The sequence below is a fragment of the Halichoeres trimaculatus genome, unplaced genomic scaffold (assembly GCF_033239565.1).
Source record: "Halichoeres trimaculatus isolate MK-OKI-2021-1 unplaced genomic scaffold, fHalTri1.1 fHalTri1_scaffold_23, whole genome shotgun sequence".
NCBI lineage: Eukaryota > Metazoa > Chordata > Actinopteri > Labriformes > Labridae > Halichoeres > Halichoeres trimaculatus.
In genome coordinates this window covers 23,878,513-23,899,234 of record NW_027437201.1, presented here as the reverse complement: position 1 = coordinate 23,899,234, position 20,722 = coordinate 23,878,513, and the positions used below count along the sequence as shown (strand labels likewise).

At 49.1% G+C, this 20,722-nt stretch overlaps 2 protein-coding genes across 5 annotated transcripts in view; both read left to right on the top strand.

Moving 5' to 3' along the window:
* The window catches only part of ankfn1a (ankyrin repeat and fibronectin type III domain containing 1a), a 91,451-nt gene extending 80,325 nt beyond the window's left edge, over positions 1-11,126 (top strand). For all 4 annotated transcript variants that reach the window (XM_074664087.1, XM_074664085.1, XM_074664086.1 and 1 more), the window contains 11 exons: positions 66-198; positions 604-720; positions 841-1,056; positions 1,157-1,323; positions 1,564-1,720; positions 1,809-1,977; positions 3,589-3,755; positions 7,244-7,466; positions 7,552-7,744; positions 7,903-8,698; positions 9,536-11,126. In XM_074664087.1, the coding sequence (XP_074520188.1) occupies positions 66-198; positions 604-720; positions 841-1,056; positions 1,157-1,323; positions 1,564-1,720; positions 1,809-1,977; positions 3,589-3,755; positions 7,244-7,466; positions 7,552-7,744; positions 7,903-8,698 (2,338 nt within the window). In that variant the 3' untranslated portion in view covers positions 9,536-11,126. The remainder of the gene's footprint in view (positions 1-65; positions 199-603; positions 721-840; positions 1,057-1,156; positions 1,324-1,563; positions 1,721-1,808; positions 1,978-3,588; positions 3,756-7,243; positions 7,467-7,551; positions 7,745-7,902; positions 8,699-9,535) is intronic.
* A 5,665-nt stretch (positions 11,127-16,791) lies between these two features.
* nog3 (noggin 3) lies at positions 16,792-18,213 on the top strand. Its single transcript, XM_074664088.1, has one exon. It carries the CDS (start codon positions 17,117-17,119, stop codon positions 17,786-17,788), a length of 672 nt encoding a protein of 223 aa, XP_074520189.1. The 5' UTR covers positions 16,792-17,116; the 3' UTR covers positions 17,789-18,213.
* Positions 18,214-20,722: the final 2,509 nt, after the last annotated feature.

The following is a 20,722-nucleotide window of genomic DNA, read 5'->3' as shown; positions in this document are numbered from 1 at the left end:
CCTAAAGGTGTCAGCAGAGTACACCTGGACTCTCAGATCTGTAAATGATCTCTTCCTGGTTTCAGGGGGATCTACCTGGCCGCCGTGTTCTACCACAGAGACAGTTTACTGGTGACGGCGGAGGAGCAGATCCCCATCGTGGAGGTGGACGACTCGTACAGCAGCTCCCTCATGCAGGACTTCCTGTGGTTCACGAAGGTACGAGACCACGACACAGAAACCAGATCTTTATTCAGACCAGATATGTGCGTGTGTGTGTGTGTGTGTGTGAGCAGCTTTCATCTTAAATTTCTCCTGATGAACGCAGCACACGATGTGAATCCAGCTCTGGATGATCCTGAGGTGTGTTTTCACACGTCCCGCGAGCTGTGAAGTGTTCCTCCCTCCAAATGTTGGACTCTCTGTCGGCTTCACCTCGAGCTGCGTCTCGTGTGTCTGAGTGAAGCAGGTGTGAAGTGTTGGCTGCGTCTCAGACGTGTTTTCAAACCAGAGATCTGCAGACTTCAGACTGCTGCCGCCCCCGAACGCTCGCTTTATGAGCTCCTAAACTTTAACGGCTGTCTGTGTGTGTGTGTGTGTGTGTGTGTGTGTGTGTGTGTGCAGCTCTCCTGCATGTGGGAGGACGTGCGGTGGCTCAGACAGAGCATGTCAGTGTCCATGTCGTCGTCCTCCACCCTCCAGGCTCGACACAAGATGCTCACCGCCGCCGGACAGCTTCAGGTCAGCACGCCAAACGCCGCGACACACGGCGCCGGTTTCATGAATCAGAATAAACTGAGTGGAGAGGATTTCTCTCCCTCTGCGGATGTTTTCACACCTGTCTCTAACACGTCTCTGCAGAGCCTCCTGGGGACCCACAACCTGGGCCGCGTCCACTACGAGCCCATCAAAGACCGCCACGGGAACGTGCTGCTGGTGACGATCCGAGACACGGAGAGCCAGCACTCGCTGTTCAGCGGGAAGTGGATGCAGGTGACGAAGCTGCAGAGCCAGAGGAAGAGCCTGTCCACGCCGGAGGAGCCGTACGCGCTCGACATCCTCATCATCACCATCCAGGTAACCGCCGCTCCACGGGGAGGGGCTTCCTCTGAGGGGCGCTGTGCAGACGCTGCAGCGTGAAGTCTTCCTGATGTGTCCCTGTGTGCCCGCCCTGCAGGACATGTTGGCGTACCAGCGGCGCAGCATGAACCGGCTGGCCCCGGGTCTGTACCTGGGCTACCTGAAGCTCAGCAGCTCCGTGGACCAGATCAGAGTCCTGGTCTCCCAGAGGACCCCCAACATGCTGTGTCACACCCGCATCCGGGACAACGCCAACGTGTCCAGGTCCAAACACGCACACACACACACACACACAAAAACACACACACGTGTCTCTCTTCACGCTGTAATCTCTGCAGAGCTGCTCAGCATCAGGAAATTCCAACGATGGAGCCAAATATTCTACCTGCAGCTCTCAGCCAATCAGATTGGAGATACACACACTCTCTCTCTCATACACTGACACCAAACACACACACAAAGATGAGTGTGTGTGTTCTGTTAACATTCTGTGGTTCTGCTCAGGGAGGAGTGGGACTGGATCCAGACGTTGTCGGCTGCAGGAGAAAAGGATGGCGAGGAGGCGGGGCCAAGCCCAGAGAGCCACGCCCCTCTCCTGTTCTACGAGCTTCAGACGGCGATCAAGTCTCTGCTGAAACACATCAACCTACCTCTGCACCAGGTACACACACACTCACACACACACATGTGAAGGTGTGTCCTCGTTGAGGTGACGGCGTGATTCTGACCCGTGGCGTGTTGTCGTGCAGGCCCGTCACTTCCGTCTCTACAGTCAGGAGGTGGTCGAGCTCGGTCATGGCGTCTCCTTCCTGCTGCTGCTGCCTGCCGCCGACAACGTTTGCTCCGCCCCCGGACAGTCCAACCCCTACACACACCTGTCAGGCTTCCTGCACCTGCCTCTGCAGATGTTTGAGCTGGGTAACACACACACACACACACACACACACACACACACACACACACACACACTCACACACAGCTCTCTGAAGGAGTGTGTTGGACTGACTCTGATCCTCTCCCCCTGAGCTGGTGTCTTGGTGCAGCAGGAGGACTGGGCTCACAGCTCAGAGTGAGATGTTCTCCTGGCTCTGAGTCCAGAACCAGAACGTGTGAACGAGCTGCAGATCCTTCGCCAAGAGTTTCTGAACCACCGAGTTACAGAGACCGACTCTGATTAATGCACTGAACATGTCATTCTGCTGTCACAGCATCTCTCAGGGCTCAGGCTGTCTATGACCTTAATCTGTCTCTGACCTTAATCTGTCTCTGACCTTAATCTTTCTTTGACCTTAATTTATCTCTGACCTTAGAGTGTCTAAATGTGATAGTGAACCTTTTGGTGTCTCTGATCTCAGTATTTCTTTGACCTTAATTTAACCTTTGACCTCGGGGTATCTCTGACTTCAGGGTGTCTTTAACCTTAATGTTTTTCTGACGTCAGAGTGTCAGACCTAATTTATGTGTGATATTAGGGTGTCTTTGACCTTGATTTGTCTCTGACCTTAATCTGTCTCTGACCTGAACATGTCTATGACCTTAGGGTGCCACTGATCTTAAGGTGTCTTTGACCACAGCATTTTTTTACCTTTATTTGTCCGACCTCAGGGTGTTTCTGACCTCAATGTGACTCTGACCTTTATTGTGTCTCTGACCTTAATCTGTCTCTGACCTTACAGCGTCTCTGACCTGAACTTGTCTTTGACCTTAATTTATCTCCAACCTTAGGGTGTCTTTAAACTCAGCATTTCTTTGACCTAAATTTAACCATTGACTTCAGGGTATATCTGACCTTAGGGTGTCTTTAACCTTAATGTGTCTGACCCACTTAATTGCTGACCTCAGGGTGTCTCTGACCTCAGCATGTCTTTGACCTCAGCATTTTTTTACCTTTATTTGTCCGACCTCAGGGTGTTTGTGACCTCAACGTGTCTCTAACCTTAGGGTGTCTCAGACCTTAATCTGTCCCTGACCTTTATTGTGTCTTTGACCTTAATTTATCTGATCTTACAGTGTCTCCGATCTGCACATGTCTTTGACCCTAATTTATCTCTGACATTAGAGTGTCTTTGACCTCGATGTGCCACTGAACCTGAGGGTGTCTCAGACCTCAACATTTCTTTGACCTAAATTTGACCTTTGACTTCAGGGTATCTCTGACCTCAGGGTGTCTTTGACCTTAATGAATCTTTGACCCCAATGTGTCTCTGATCTTATTGTGTCTCTGACCTCAGGATGTTTCCTACATCAATGTCTCTCTCTGACCTCAGTATGTGTCTCTGACCTTAATTTTGTCTTAAAGCTCAGTGGGTTTTTTTTTTTTACCTTAGTGTCTCTCTGACCTCATTGTGTCCCTCTCTGACCTCATTGTGTCCCTCTCTGACCTCATTTTGTCCCTCTCTGACCTCATTGTGTCCCTCTCTGACCTCAGTATGTCTCTCTGACCTCATTGTGTCCCTCTCTGACCTAAATATGTCCCTCTCTGACCTCATTGTGTCTCTCTGACCTCATTGTGTCCCTCTCTGACCTCAGTCCACTTCTGCACCTACAAAGAGAAGTTCATCAGTCTGTACTGCCGCCTGTCGTCTGTCCTCGACCTGGACGCGCTCATTACCCAGCAGGCACTGCGGGAAGCCATCACTGACAGCGAGGTGACCACGGCCAAGCAGAGACACCAGCTCATACTGGACTACATCCAGGTAAGAAACACACTCCTACCACCTTTCTTACCCAGCATGCATCTCTGAATCAGCCGACATGACGCTCGGTGGAGGTCGATTTCTCTGCAGCACAAAACAAAACAACGAAACTCTGAGCTGTTTAAACGTCATTTCACCCTGTGTGTGTGTGTGTGTGTGTGTGTGTGTGTGTGTGTGTGTGTGTGTGTGTGTGTGTGTGTGTGTGTGTGTGTGTGTGTGTGTGTGTGTGTGTGTGTGTGTGTGTGTGATCCACTCTGAGATGTTTATTGACGCTGTAAAGTCGGGAAGGAGCTGTTAAACTTTTTGTTTTTCTGGAGTTAAAGAGTCTCAAATCCACAAGAACCAGAGCCAGCGTCTGTGAAGAGCCACCGCCACCGCCAGCGCCGTTAATGGAGACGCACCACAAAACCACACTGCCACACACTGCCAGACCTGTGTGTGTGTCCATGTGTCTGTGTGTGTGTGTGAAACCATCTGTCTGACGGTTTAAAGCTCGGAAAAAAGTGTCCCCCTGACCACAAACTGCTGAGAGGAGGGAGGGAAAAAATAATACCAATCAGAGCACGTGGAGGTGTAAGTGAGTGTGTGTGTGTGTGAACATGTGTGTGTGTGTGTGTGTGTGATAAAGGACAGTTAAACACAGATGTGGAGCACAGAGTAGGAAAAGAGTCTGGTCTCTCAGCTCAGACTCCTGTTCCTGAGGAAAACTCCAGAGACAAACTGTCCTGAAGCGTCCTGTACCAAACTGTGACAAACAGAAAGGTCTGAGGACTCAGGACGTCTCTTCTTTATGAAACATCCTCCAGACACGTTCAGTCTTTATCCAGGTTCTGATGGAACCACAACGTCCTGAAACCACCAAAAGGTCTCAGCACTGAAACCAGTCCAGGTGGTCTGAGAGGGTCTGAGGAAAGCTCTGAAATCCTCTCTGCAGTTTATCGACGACCTTTAAGCTGATTTCTGTTAAACATCTTTAAGTTTCTTTAAATGTCCTTAAAGATGGAAAACACACACACACACACACACACACACACACACACACACACAGCTTCAGGACCTCCCAGATCAGACGAGATATGTGTGTGTGTGTGTGTGTGTGTGTAGTGGGGGTGACGTGGTGCCCTCTGATTGGTCGGTTTGTTTGGACTGACCACATGTTGATGGAGGAACGTCTGAGCTCACAGCGAGCTGGAGGATCCTCTGCACACGTGTGGCCTCTCCTCCTCTCCTCCTCTCCTCCTCTCTCCTCCTCCTCTCTCCTCCTCTATCTCCACTGCTCCTCTTCCCCTATTTCCTCCTCTCCTACTCATCTTTTCCAAATCCCATTCTCTCCTAGCCTCCTCCTCTTCAACTTCGACCTCCTCTTCTCCCCTTCTCTCCGTTTTTTCTCTGTTTCCTCTTCATCTCCTCCTCCTCCTCCTCCTCTCATCCTCTATCACCAATGCTCCTCTACCCCCTTTCCTCCTCTTCTCCTTCTTCTCTCCTCCCCCCTTCCTCCTCCTCCTCCTCCTCTTCATCTCCTTCTCCTCTTCTCATCCTCTATCTCCACTGCTCCTCTTCACCCCATTCTCTCCTCTTCATCATCCTCTTCTCATCTCCTTTTCTCTCTATTTCCTCTTCATCTCCTCCCCCCTTCTTATCCTCTATCTCCACTGCTCCTCTCTTACGTTTCCTCATCTCCTCATCTCCTCCTCCCTTCTCCATGTCCTACTCTTCTTCTTCTCCTCTTTTTCCTCTACTCCTCCCCTCCTCTTCATCTCCTCCTCCTCCTCTTATCTCCTCTTCCCCCATTCTCTCTGTTTCCTCTTCATCTCCTTCTCCTCTTCTCATCCTCTCTCTCCACTGCTCCTCTTCCCCCCTCTCCTCCTCTCCTTCTCTTCCCTCCTCCACATCCCATTCTCTCCCAGCCTCCTCCTCCTCTACCTCTCCTTCTCTCCTTCTCCTTATCCTTCTTCTTTTTTTCCTCCCCTTTCTCCTCCTGTCTTGCTGCTTTCTTCTGCTCCTTCCCTCCTCCTCCTCTTCATCTCATCCTCCTTCTCTTCTCTCCTTCTCTCCCTTTCTCCTCTTCTCCCATTCTGTCTGTTTCCTCTTCATCTCCTCCTCTTCTCATCCTCTATCTCCACTGCTCCTCTCCTTCCTTTCCTCCTCCTCTTCTCCTCCTCCCTTCCTTCTCCATGTCCTACTCCTCCTCTCCTTCTCTTCCCTCCTCCACCTCCCATTCTCTCCTAGCCACCTCCTCCTCCTCCTCCACTTCTTTTCCCCTTCTCCTCTTCTTTCCTTTCTCCACCCTCCTCCTTCATCCTCCTCCTTCATCCTCCTCCTTCTCCTCCTCCTTTCCTCTCTTGTACTGTAATTCATTTGGAGTGAAGGAGTGTGTGTGTGTGTGTGTGTGTGTGTGTGTGTGTGTGTGTGTGTGTGTGTGTGTGTGTGTGTGTGTGTGTGTGTGTGTGTGTGTGTGTGTGTATGTGTGTGTGTGTGTGTGTGTGTGTGTGTGTGTGTGTGTGTGTGTGTGTGTGTCAGTAGATGAAGTGTCAGCGACAGTTTCAGTCTGTCCCTGATCTGGAGGATTTCGTCTTCACGCTGTCGTCACAGAGTGAACTCTGACAGGAACTGATGCACACGCTGTAAAACACACTGACACTCTCACACACACACTCTCACACACACACTCTCACACACACACTCTCACACACACACACGGTGGGGTTTGTTAGAGGAGGTGCTTAGCAGGAGGATCCGTTGGAGCAGCAGGTCGTCCTTGGAAACCTCCGTCTGTGCGTCTGACTCTGACCTGGATCCTGGAGCTGCTGTCAGACTCTGATCAGCTGCAGCTGTGTCCCCGCTCCGGAAAGTTCTTCATGACAGACTCAGAGTCTGACAGAGGCCGTGGATTTTCCTTTAAGAGCGGGACGCCGGCCTTGATCCCGCTCTGTGGAAGAACCTGACGTCTGAGACGAGGAACGTCTCTCCTCCGTCGGAGAGTTGACTCTGAAAAAACACAAAAAACACCTTCAGTCTGCGTGACGATCCCTCCTGATCCAGCTCTGATCCTGATCCAGCTCTGATCCTGATCACTCTCTGATCCTGCTCACTCTCTGATCCTGATGCAGCTTCTGATCCAGCTCTTTCCTATTCAATCAGTAGAATCAGCGCTGCACTACCTCTGATAACCACAGGGGGGCGCCTGTAAAATACAAAGTGCAGGAAGAAGAATACTGCACAGGCATCATCTCACAGCCTGACCACAGTAAACATGGCCGACAGTAAACATGGCCGACAGTAAACATGGCATCTGGACAGCATGACCCATAGTAAAAACACACACACATTGCTGTCAGTGTCCGGCTGTGTGTGTGTGTGTGTGTGTGTGTGTGTGTGTGTGTGTGTGTGTGTGTGTGTGTGTGTGTGTGTGTGTGTGTGTGTGTGTGTGTGTGTGTGAGGGTCGATGGTTATCAAAGATGTCTTCTCTCCTCCTCGTCCTCTCACAGCAGCTGGACGAGATGCGTCGTGACCTCCGCTGGATCACAGACGCCCTGCAGTACGCTCGCTACAAACAGCCCCGCGGCGGCGTCCCCATCACCTGCCTCGTGGACGCCAACGCTCCAGACAGCGACCCGGGTCAGCCCAAAACCGACTCCACCTCCTCCAACATGGACTACCTGCCCACGCCTTCGCCGTCTCCCGAGCTGCGGCGGAGGAAAGCCATCAGCGGTGAGTCGTGTCACAGAGGCTAGCGTTGACATTAGCATGCTAAGCTAACAGGTTTAATGAAGGACCTCCTCCTCCTCCTCCTCAGACTCCCTGCTGGGCTCAGATGAAGACGGCTCCTCTGAGGTGTTCCTGCCGACCGACAGCGACTATGACTCCAGCGACGCTCTGAGCCCCCGCGAGCTCGACCTGCTCTACTCGCCGCCGCAGGATTTCTCCCAGCAGGCCGTGCACTCGCTGGGCGGGAGCGCCCCGGACGTGCTGCAGATCCACGAGCTCAGGTAAGGATCCTGTCAGACCGGAACCAGGGTGGACCTCGTCACTGTCCTGTCCTCCAGGGGGCGGGGCCATGAGTGTGTGATGTCATGTGTTAACTCTGAACGAGGAGCTGCACAGGAAGTGACATCATACCTGATCCTGTTTCTGTCCCCTCTCCCAGGTACAGCGTCTGCCCCCCCTCAGACCCCCCCCTCACCCCCGCCCTGAAGGATCCAAGACCCAGAGAGCCTCCCCTCTCCTCCCCCCTCCTCCCACGCTCCCCCTCCCTGTCCAAACACTTCCCTTTCTCCCCCCCCTCCCCCCTGCCCCTCTCCCCCTCCCTCCCCCTGTCCCCCAGGTTATCCAAAGACCTCCCCCTGACCCTCCCCCTGTCCCCCGCGCTGTCCGACACCACCAAGACTCTGCAGGGCCTCTCCCTCTCCAAGAGCCACCACGAGGGCTTCGCCCCCCTCAGGGCGCTCGCCAACCCCCCCGCCAAACGCAAACTGCTCTCACGGAGCCACCGGGGCCAGTACTTCAGCGGGCCCCAGCGCTGGCTCAAGGGCCACAGCGGGGAGAGTCTCACGGGGTCTCTTTCTGAGGGGGTCTACACCAAACAGCTGGACCAGGATCTGCCTCTGCCGGGGGACGCCCCCTCGCCCACGTACGTCAGCCACGCCTCCTGCGTCCTGGAGAGCAGGAAAGGCCGACAGCGGGAGCCGCGGCCCCATGTACGGAGGATCTTTGTGGAGCCGTGTAAAGACCTGTCCCCTGGCCACGAGAGGAGGGGCTGGGAGGAGGAGGAGCAGGGGGGAGGGAGGACGCCACAGGTGACGGCGGCAGGTGTGTCTGTGGTCGTGGCTCAGGTGGAGTCTGGAGAGGAGGGGGAGGAGCCAGAGGGAGGCATGGCACAGGAAGTCGACTCAGACGACCAGACGAACGCGCAGGTGTCAGAAATCCTGAGCAGCACGCTGTAGGTGAGCGGATTGGCTGATGACCTGCAGATTATTAGTCCCAGATTATTGATAACAGATTATTATTCCCAGATTATTGATCCCATATTATTGATCATTATTAAACCCAGACTATTAATCCCAGATTATAAATCAGAGATTATTAATCCCAGACTATTAATCATGATTAATCCCATATTATTGATCCCATATTATTAATCGCAGGTTATTAATCATTATTAATCCCAGACTATAAATCAGAGATTATTGATCCCAGATAATTATTCAATATTAATCCCAAATAATTGATCCCAGATTATTTATCCCAGACTATTACTCATTATTAATCCCAGGTTATTGATCCCAAATTATAAATCTGAGATTATTGATCCCAGATTATTAATCCCAGATTATAAATCATTGTTAATCCCAGATTATTTATCCCAGATTATTAATCCCAGATTATAATTCTCAGATTATTAATCATAATTGAGCTCAGATTAGCGGAAGAAAATGGATGGATGGATGGATGATCTCAGATTTTTAATCCGAGATTATTCATTATTATTAATCCCAGATGATTGATCCCATATTATTAATACCAGATTATTAATCATGATTAATCCCAGATTATAAATCATTATTAATCCCAGATTATTATTCCCAGATTATTAATCATAATAGATCCCAGATTTTTGATCCGAGATTATTAATCATTATTAATCCCAGATTATTGATCCCAGATTATTATTCCCAGATTATTAAACCCAGCATCACTTCCTGGATTAAAGAAGTGTTTGAGTGACATAGACAGGAAGTGAAGGGAGCCTGCTCACCTCTCCTTGTCTTTCTTCTACACAGGGAGTCTGCGGCCTCTCCTCCTCTACAGATTATAATCTAAAGTTGCTGGTTCAACTCCCCCAAGCCTCAGAACCCATGGCATCGACTGTTACAAAGAAAATAATCAATGCAACGACAAACCAAGCACTGCTTCTCCGAACAGGAACTTTGCACACTTTGACCAAAAACAGGAAGCCGTGATGGACTGCGGCTCCTTCAGAGACCTGAGACCTGACCCCCTAAAGTTCAGCCCTGGACTCTTGACTTCAGATTTGTTCGGAGCATGAATTCCCTCCTCGAAGTGAATGTACGGTCTGTGGTCTCCTGTGGTGGTTGAGCCGCTCCCTCAGGTCTAAATGCGGTCGTATGGAGCGTGCTCAGATTGTACCCAACCTGTGATTCCCTGAACGTCCCTACAGGGGGCACTCAGAGTATTTTTGTAGTCCTGTTGGGGGGGTGCTGTGTCAGATCTGTGTTGGCATGAGCTCGTCTGTATCTGGAGCTGGAACTGAAGCTTCGTGTCCTCTCTGTTCAGCATGGCGGTCATGGCCAGGGTCAGGGTTTCTGCTCCTCTGGACTCGTGTTTCGGTGTTTGTTGTGCTGTTGTGTTGACTTTTTGTTCAGCTTCTTCTGTTTCCGTCGCGCTCCCTGCTGCTCTTTGACACAAAACTTTAATTTGTGAGGACGTGAAACTTTGGGTCAGTCGGCGTGGGCAGATCCTCGGCCTGTATGCACTTCTGTTAGCCTCACGTCCTGAAGTATGGAAGTCTTGTTTTTAAGCTCGCTGCCTTCAGGTATTCTTCATCATGTGAAAGAGAAGCTGGCGACAAAAATAATCCCAAAGCTGCAGCCAGAGCCCAGAGGGGATTAGCCTAGCTTTGCACATAGAATGGAAGCAAAGGGAAACTGCTAGCCATGGCTGGCTATGGTTTTGTTAGCATGCTATATTTTTCAATTTAACTTTAAAGAAACTTTAGCTTCTCTGACAGGACGTCACGGAGCCATGCTAGCTGTTTCCCCTTGCTTGGTGTCTTAATGCTAAAGCTAAGCTAAAGCCCTGTTTCCACCAATCAGTTCAGTTCACCTCGTCTCATTTTGTGGCGTTTCTTTCGAATAAACCAGGTCAGGTACCCAGATTACCCGTACCGTCCCACTTTTTGGCTCACTGCAGTCCGTTGATTGGTGGAAAGAATCGTCACTTCCTGTGCGACAGTATCAGCCTGAAACTCTGTATTTTTTCTTCTTCGTTTGTTTTCTTAGCGGGGTACAGTGTCGCGCTGCTATGCCGTCACGCTATCACGTAGCTGACGGGACTACCAGCATCCAGCTTACACGCCACCTACCAAGAAAGACACGGTACACTGTGGAAACACAACCCGACCCGTACCAAACTGTACTGATCCGTATCGAACCACTTGGTGGAAACGGGGCTTAAGCTAACCTCCATGAAGTGGCTAAATAACAAACGACATGAGCGTGCTATCAGTCTGAACATGTCACTGAACATTAAAGTGTTATAAACCCCTTTTCGTTTTATTTTGAAAGGGTTTCTGAGGTTTTATTTTGAAGCTTCAGTTTGAAACTGGTTTTAAAGTCTGAGGTCGTCTGTTTGTGTGAAGAAGGCTTTTATTCTGAAAGGAAGCTTGGTCCTCTCTCTCTCTTGTCTTGAGACGCTCCGTTTGTATATTTTTGTGTTTTTATCTCCTGGACGACACGACGGACTCAGTTTGACTCTGGACTTTTATTTATTTGCCGCTAACGGAGGATTTAAAGGGACAGGCCCCGGTGCGTCCTCTGCCCTCACATGGTTGGATGTATTTTAAAGCAGAAATAAACTTTGTCTCCTGTGATGTTGTGCACTCTGACCTGAGTCTGTGTCTGTGATCCTTTCTGTGTTTTTGTCTTTGATAAAGTCTGAGCAGGATCAGAGCGCCGCAGCAGAGAGCAACACGTGTCAACACCATGTCCTCCTCCAGATCTGAGGCATTCTGGGTATGTGAGTCAAGCTCTGCCAATCAGAGGTCATGTGACACCGGCAGACAGGTGAAGTCACCTGTGAGCAGCAGATTATTAAACCTGTCAGAGAGGTTTTAATCCACTCAGACTGAAGAGGTCTCTGAAGGTCTGAGACTTCCTGTGTGGAGCTGGATCCTCTGAAGAGAAGCTGGGGGTGTCTGAGGAATCCACTGCTGCCCTGAGTCCAGACTGACAGGCTGAGGCCGCCGTGTGGGAGGGTGTGAACCAACTGGAATCTCACACCACGGCTGGCAGCGAGTTTTCCCGCTGGAGCGTTCAGGAGCGCCGGGCCAAACCACAGGATCGCTGCCGAGCGACTGGAGTCCGTTCACTGAGCTCAGACTGAGATCTGTCTGAGTCATGTGACCCTCAGGAGTCAGATGAGCCGTTTGTTTTTAAACTCAGTCTGTTCACAAATATAAGAAACTAACACAGTGAAATCTAACAAACAAACTTTATATTATAAGTGATCCTGAAAAAGTCTCCTCTAGATATCTGCCTAATCCACACTTTAAAATCAGATTAATCTGATCATCAGTGTAAATTATTCCTAAATGCTGTTTTTGAGTTTCCTGATCAGGTCAGGCAGGAGAGGATTGATTTACAGCTCGTCTAAGTCTCTATGACATCACCACGCCGGCTGATGAAGTTTATCAGAGAGAAGAGAGACCTGTGTTTTTCTCTGCTGAAAATGATTTCTGTGATTAATGTTGTAGTGATGGTGGACACTGGAGCCTAACTGTCAGACAGAAAAAGGACAGAAGAGCAGAAGAAAGAGAAACAGGAGAGAGATAGAGCACAAGCTAAAGGCTAACCGCAGGCTGGAGACACAAACACTGGCTAAACACTTTAACATGGGCTAAAGGCTAAAACACAGGATAAAGACCAAAACACAAGCTAAAGGCTTAAACGTTGGCTGAACACTTTAGCATGGGCTAAAGGCTAAAACACAAGCTAAAGGCTAAAACAAAACACAAGCTACAGGCTAAAAACATTGGCTAAAGACTGTCGCTTGGGCTTAGGGCTAAAACACAAGTTTAAGGCTAAAACATTAACCAAAGACCAAAACATGCGCTGAAGGCTTAAACATGTGCTAAAGGCTAAAACACAAGCTGTAGACAAAAACACAAGCTACAGGCAAAAAGTTGGCTAAACGCTTTAGCATAGGCTAAAGGCTAAAATACAAGTTTAGGGCTAAAACATTAGCCAAAGACCCAAACACGCGCTAAAGGCTAAAACACAAGCGAAACACCAAAACAGGAGCTAAAGGCTTAAACATGTGCTAAAGGCTAAAACACTGGCAAAATGCATTAACATTAGCCAAAGACCAAAACACAAGCTAAAGGCTAAAACACTAGCTATACACTTTTACATGGGCTAAAGGTTTAAACACAAGCTAAAGGCTAATACAAGCTAAAAGCTAAAACACAAGCTAAAGGCTGAAACGTTGGCTTAACACTTTTACATGGGCTAATGGCTAAAACACAAGTTTCCTGTAACAATATGAGCTAAAGACTAAAACACGAGCTCTCTGGTGGTGTTGACCTGTATAATATAAAACCTGCTCATTAAACTGCAGGGACATTTCAAACTGTTAACAAACCTGAGGTTAAAAAATGAAGATATTATTTTCATTCCCTCAAAGTTTAAGTTGTGACATTTCCTTCAGCATTTCATGTGGATTTCTGTGAATCTGTTGGACGTTTCAGGACGATGTTGAGGAAAATTTATTCAGAGGGTAAAAAGCATCTGTTCAAACATCTGACAGAGAGAGGACTTCATGTGTTCGTGTGTTTGAAATGATAATTCTGCTGCTGAGACGAGCTGACATGAGCCTCCTTATACATGCTGCTTCAAGCCTTACTGTGAGTGTGTGTGTGAGTGTGTGTGTCAGAGAGTGTGTTGACCCGTCTCTGCCACCTTGAAGCCCTCTCCTCCAAATGGAGCGTCCAAATTGCCCGGGTTGTCTCTCCATCAAAGCTTTTATTGTGGAGGAGAATTACAGGAACAACAAACAGCCGAGTGTTTTTATCTGAGCGGGTCACCGTCGGAGCAGCTCGTCTGTGTGTGTGTGTGTGTGTGTGTGTGTGTGTGTGTGTGTGTGTGTGTGTGTGTGTGTGTGTGTGTGTGTGTGTGTGCTTCATCCTGGGAGGCCCGTCTGATTCACTATTAAGATTAAGAGGGAATCACACACACGCTGCAGTAGACGAGTCACTGATCCACTGCGCTGGGCCGTATCACCGCCGCGCTCTGGAAAATCAAAGGAAAATGTGATTCAAAACATGTGCATTAGTGTGTGTGTGTGTGTGTGTGTGTGTGTGTGTGTGTTTGTGCGTGTGTGTGTGTGTGTGTGAGTGTGTGAAGAGGAGTGGAAAACACACACTCTGTCCTCCAGAAGAAACACTGGGATCTGTGGAAAACGTTAACGGCAGCTCGAGTCTTTGATGATAAGTGGACGTGATGGTGACGTCATGTTTTTCACCTCGACACGGGGACCAGACTCCAAACCCCGACCCGGGTTCCTGAAGGTTCAGCGAGTGACATCTAAACCCTCAGAGTCACGTTTACGTCAGATTTCACCCAAAATATCTGAATATGATGGAAAACCAGCGTCTGATTGGAGTTTTCTTCCTCCATGCTACGTCCGCTATCGTATTAGCTTCTTCTACTCGCTAATCAACACACAAAGTCACTTAGGCACTGGGCGCGCTGTGATTGGCTGGTGTAATCAAGTTTACTTTCCGCCCTTAAACGTCCTGGAACAACCAAAACATCTGACACTCATGTATAGAGGCCAAGAGGAGACAATCTAGCAGGATTATTTCTGTAAAAGTTGATATTTTATATTTTGAAGAAAATCCTGCAGACTATATTTAAAGATGGCCGCCATGTTTATTATTTCAATAGTTTAAACGGTGATGCAAGAATAAAATTTGAATTTCCAGATGTATCAAGGAATAAACAACCCAAATATTCCAATAGAGTTTCCCTCAGAGAGCATTTGTGCCAGTTTTCATGCTTGCGTTTCCATGTGAAAGATTTTTCTGCTACCTGCTGCACCAACCGGACTCATCCTGGATTCCTAAGGACCTTTTCCCTCCTCACATCAGCAGGCCGTTTCCCCCTGACCCCCTCCCTCCTCGCCGTCTGCCATTTGAGGGTAATTTTCTGGACGGCTGATGCGACAGTGTGACGGGCGCCGTTAAACTGTCATATCTCTGTGCAGAGGAAGTCGCGGCTCAGATAAGACTTCCTGTCTCTTTGTAAACCTTTCATCCTTCACTTCCACATCAGGGTCACAGAGGACGAACCCCTGGGACCCGTATTCACGCTGCGATGGATTTGGAGGCCTTGAGGACCTTCTGGGTTCCAGGAAAAGCCACCAGACGTGTGCAGAGTCTGTAAAGGTCTTTGTTACATCCAACATCGTCTGTTTAAAGCCGCCGTGACCCTCAGACAGACTCAGACGCCAGCTTCACTCAGGGATCAGACACAGTCGACTCCTCTGAGGACGAGACCAGAAAACGTTCACAGACGGTGTGTGACAGTCAGAGGTGAGTCTCAGTTTCACTGTGAACACTGGTCTGAATGTTGAACATCATTACATGGGTCTGTTCCAGAGAGACCTCACTTATGGTGGCGTACAACACTTTGCTAAAACACGGGCTAAGGGCTAAAACACGGACAAAGGCTTAAACACGGGCTAAAGACCAAAACATGGGCTAAAGGCTAAAACATGGGCTAAAGACTAAAACATGGGCTAAAGGCTAAAACACGGGCTAAAGGCTAAAACACGAGCTAAAACATGGGCTAAAGGCTAAAACATGGGCTAAAGGCTAAAACATGAGCTAAAGGCTAAAACATGGGCTGAAAAACTAAAACATGAGCTCAAGATTAAAACATGGGCTAAAGGCTAAAACATGAGCTAAAGGCTAAAACACGGGCTAAAGGCTAAAACATGGGGTAAAACATGGGCTCAAGACTAAAACATGGGCTAAAGGCTAAATCATTTGCTACAGACTAAAATATGGGCTAAAGGCTAATACATGGGCTGAAGGCTAAAACACTAGCTAAAGGCTAAAACATGGGCTAAAGGCTAAAACATGAGCTTAAGACTAAAACGTGGGCTAAAGGCTAAAACACTGGCTAAAGGCTAAAACACTAGCTAAAGGCTAAAACATGGGCTAAAGGATGAAACGTGGGCTAAAGGCTAAAACACTGGCTAAAGGCTAAATCATTTGCTACAGACTAAAATATGGGCTAAAGGCTAAAACATGGGCTAAAGGGTAAAACATGAGCTAAAGGCTAAAACATGAGCTTAAGACTAAAACATGGGCTAAAGGCTAAAACATGAGCTTAAGACTAAAACATGAGCTAAAGGCCAAAACTTAAACTAAAGGCTAAAACACAGGCTAAAGGCTAAAACACAAGCTAAAGGCTAAAACACAGGCTAAAGGCTAACACATGGGCTGAAAACTAAAACATGGGCTGAAGACTAAAACATTTGCTGAAAACTAAAACACAGGCCTAAGGCTGAAACATATGTTTTGATTTAGCCCTCATATTTATATATCAGTTTTCACAGCATGAAAGATTTTTTCAGACGATGAGTGACTCAGTTTCCTGTCTTTGTCACTTCCTCCTGCAGGTAAAACCCAGACTGGGTCACGCTCATGGTCCAGCAGGAGCTGGATGCTGCAGCCTCTGAGAGGAACTCTGATCTGGATCAGTCTGAGCTCAGTGAGAGCATCTACCTGAGAGAGAAGGTGGACTAAACCCCAGTCTGGTACCACAGGGCCTCAGGGTCTGCAGGGTCTCAGTGCTGCCCCCACAGAAACATGCACCACACACACACACACACACACACACACACACACACACACACACACACACACACACACACACACACACACACACACACACACAGTTTCCCTGCCTCTTTTTGCTCTCCATACCAGCAGTTTTCATGCAACCAGGAAAAGCTGCAAAAACTTGAACTGTGGGGCTGGTCCCAATGATTGTTCTGCTCATATCAAACTTTATCTTCACTCTGTCATCTCCTCCTCCTCCTCCTCCTCCTCCCCCTCCTCCTCCTCCTCCTCACCATCATGCCCCGATGTGTGCCTGGTGTGTGTGTGCGCGCGCTTGTGCGTAAACGGTGTTTTCGCGGGATGGGGGGAGTTTTCATGCTGACATCACCGCCCTGTTGGATATTCGGGAGCAGCCAGAGGCGCCTTCAGTTTGGCTGCAGCAGGAGGAGCAGCAGGAGCAGCAGCATGCAGTCTGAGCGCAGCGACCTGAGGGGCGCGGGGCCGTCTCACCGGGACCTGATGACTCGGGGCTGAGAGCGGAGTCCGGCAGAGTCCCGGGTCATGGACTGTGAGGAAACCCCTTCCTGAGCCTGCAGCTGTCTGACACCCGCGGAAAGTTTCGGAGCGCGCCGCGCCGCGTCTGCGCTGCGTCTGCGCGCTCTCTGCTCACACTCTGACCTCTTCCCTCAGCCCGGCGCGGAGGGAAAGCCTGGACCCTGATTCTGTTTCTGTTGGAGGATTATCTGTGGACCTGTTTCAGCTGGAGCTGGAGGAGATGGATACGTCCTCTCACCTCCTGGCTGTGTTTATGCTCGTTCTCTCTGTGGGCTTCAGGATCGAGGAGGGCATGTGCCAACACTACTTACTCCTTCGGCCCATCCCAAGTGACACTCTCCCTATAGTGGACCTAAAGGAGGACCCGGACCCGGTCCTGGACCCCAGGGAGAAGGACCTGAATGAGACTGAGCTCAGGAGCGCCATGGGCAGCCACTTCGACCCGAACTTCATGTCCGTGTCCGCGCCGGAGGAGAAACCCGCGGGGACCGAGGAGCTGAGCGAGGCGGACCTGCGCCAGAGGCTCTCCGGGACCATGCCCAAAGAGATCCGGGCCATGGAGTTCGAGGTGCAGCACGGGAAGAAGCAGAAGCCGAGCAGGAAGCTGCGCAGGAGGCTGCAGCTGTGGCTGTGGTCCTACGCGCTGTGCCCGGTTGTTTACGCCTGGAACGACCTGGGCAGCCGGTTCTGGCCGCGCTACGTGAAGGTGGGGAGCTGCTACAATAAGCGGTCTTGTTCGGTCCCTGAAGGAATGGTCTGCAAACCTGCCAAATCCACTCACTTTACGATCCTGCGATGGCGCTGCCTGCAGAGAAAGGGGGGTCTGAAGTGCGGCTGGATCCCTGTTCAGTACCCCATTATATCAGAGTGCAAGTGCTCCTGCCCGAACTGAGAGCCCCCCCTCCCTGCTGCTGCGTTCAGGGACCAGTCTGAGGACGCCTTCACGGGTCTGTACAAAATAACCAAACTTTAGGAGCAGAAACAAACCAGAAAGTTTATTTTTTCAGCCTGAGGAGACTTTAAAGACTAAATCTCTCAGAGGATCAGCTTTAAAAGTCTGACTGAAGTGGACTGAAGTGGACTGAAGTGGACTTGTTAAAGGGGCATTTTTGCAGCACACTGTCAGAATGTAAATTTGATGTACATGTTTTTTTTAATCTTATTGTATTTTATGACAGATCTTTGTATAAATGGGTCAGTATCATCAGGTCTACTGTGTTTCTATCTGGATTTTCTCTCTTTTATTTATAATGAAGGATCTAAATGTTCATCCTGACGACGCTCGTCATCAAAACCGGACCAGTGTTTGGATCTAAAGCTGGGGTTAACCTGGGCTGGAGTCTTCAGATGGGGTCAAATTAAAACAAAAAGGTCTGAAACGTGTGAGCCTGTCGCTTTATTCAGATTAAACCTTTCAATCATCAGAAGCAGGAAGTGTGTACGGAAGCCCAGAGCGGACAAACATGCGTATGTTTTATTTATTGTAAATAAAAGTTCATGTTCAGATCCCATCGTGTCTCCAGCCTTAAAATCTGAAAACATCCTCCAGATCTGAGAAATGTGATTTATTGTATTGCAGAGGTTTGAGCCTTCAGGGCCTCCGTACCTTCAGGTAAAGGCTCAGATCAGTCAGGTATCTGTAGGGGGTCTGGGGTTTTAATGAGGTTCAGAGAGCTCCGCAGCTTTCATGTGTCAGTGATGTGGATCCTCCTTCAGGAGACTCTGGAGACAGACACCAGATCCAACAGGTTTTAGATCCGTACTAATGAAGACCGGATCCTGTTCTGATCCAAGGAGACGTTGTGTAGTCCAAACCGGTCTGCCAAAACCAGGATCAGCTCTGAGGAGGTTCAAACAGACTCTTATCAACGCAGGATGGGCAGGTATTCAGGCCGAGGTCGAGCTCACTTTGATCTGTGTGTGTGTGTGTGTGTGTGTGTGTGTGTGTGTGTGTGTGTGTGTGTGTGTGTGTGTGTGTGTGTGTGTGTGTGTGTAAGTGTGTGTGGCACCTGGTTGAACCTCTCCTCAGACTCTGATATTCACTTCATGCTCCTCTCTCTGTCCCCGTCCATCACTCAGAGCAACACCTGAATCACACACACACACACACACACACACACACACACACACACACACACACTCAGTGGTGCTGTGGAAACACACTCAGGTTCACACAGGTGAGCTGAGTGGGAGAAGGCGGATGTCACACTGAGATGTTTCAGCGTTTCCACTGAGGTGTGAGGAGACAGCCGGCATCGACAGCCACTCACCGCCAGGCCTGCCGCCGCCAGGGTCCACCTACACACACACACACACACACACACACACACACACACAGAAGTACACAGCCAAACTGAAAGTTATAAATAACAGAAGTTCAGACAGAAACAACCAAAAACTTCACAATAAACATATAAATAATTTAAACATAAAGTTTAAATAGTAATAAAAGCTAAAATCATAAGTTTTTTTTCCTTTTTTTGAAAACTTGACTGTAGTGGTGATGACACTAACGTCATGTGACCAGTGAGCTTCAATCCAAAGATGAAAAATGAAAATGGATACCTTTGCTGAACAGCAGGGGGCGCTGTCTGCCTCTGACCTCTGACGTGGAGGCAGCAGATACTTAAAGTCTCAACACACCAACTGTGTCATCATTTATAGGTGATAAACCCAGGGGATTCTGGGAAATGTTGTTCTATCCTGTTGTTCCAGAGCTGAAGGTGAGATGATTGACGGAGAGGTGTGGGCGTGGCTTATCACTCTGCTGGTACTGACAAGGTCAACAGTCTGCAGAGTGTGTGTGTGTGTGTGTGTGTGTGTGTGTATTCATGTGACATGCAGTCTGTTAATCATGTGTGTGTCTGCCATGTGACCACTAGAGGGCAGAGTTGTGTCTGTGTCTGCTGTTCCAGTGCAACCTGCTTCCTGAGAGCAGGTACGGTGTGTCAGATAGTCTCAGGTGTGTTTGATAGTCTCAGGTGTGTTTGATGGTCTCAGGTGTGTGTGATAGTCTCAGGTGTGTCAGATGGTCTCAGGTGTGTGTGATAGTCTCAGGTGTTTGATGGTCTCAGGTGTGTGAGATGGTCTCAGGTGTGTTTGATGGTCTCAGGTGTTTGATGGTCTCAGGTGTGTTAGATGGTCTCAGGTGTGTTTGATGGTCTCAGGTGTGTTACATGGTCTCAGGTGTGTTATATGGTCTCAGGTGTGTTTGTTAGTCTCAGGTGTGTTATATGGTCTCAGGTGTGTTTGTTAGTCTCAGGTGTGTTATATGGTCTCAGGTGTGTTTGTTAGTCTCAGGTTTGTTTAATGTCTCAGGTCTGTTATATGGTGTCAGGTGTGTTTGATAGTCTCAGGTGTGTTACATGGTCTCAGGTGTGTTATATGGTCTCAGGTGTGTTAGATGGTCTCAGGTGTGTTTGATGGTCTCAGGTGTGTTGGATAGTCTCAGTGTGTCAGATGGTCTCAGGTGTGTCAGATGGTCTCAGGTGTGTCAGATGGTCTCAGGTGTGTTTGATGGTCTCAGGTGTGTTATATGGTCTCAGGTGTGTTAGATGGTCTCAGGTGTGTTAGATGGTCTCAGGTGTGTTTGATGGTCTCAGGTGTGTTTGATGGTCTCAGGTGTGTGATGGTCTCAGGTGTGTGATGGTCTCAGGTGTGTGTAATGGTCTCAGGTGTGTGATGGTCTCAGGTGTGTCAGATGGTCTCAGGTGTGTGATGGTCTCAGGTGTGTCAGATGGTCTCAGGTGTGTCAGATGGTCTCAGGTGTGTCAGATGGTCTCAGGTGTGTGATGGTCTTAGGTTGATCTGATTTCTTCAGAAACTT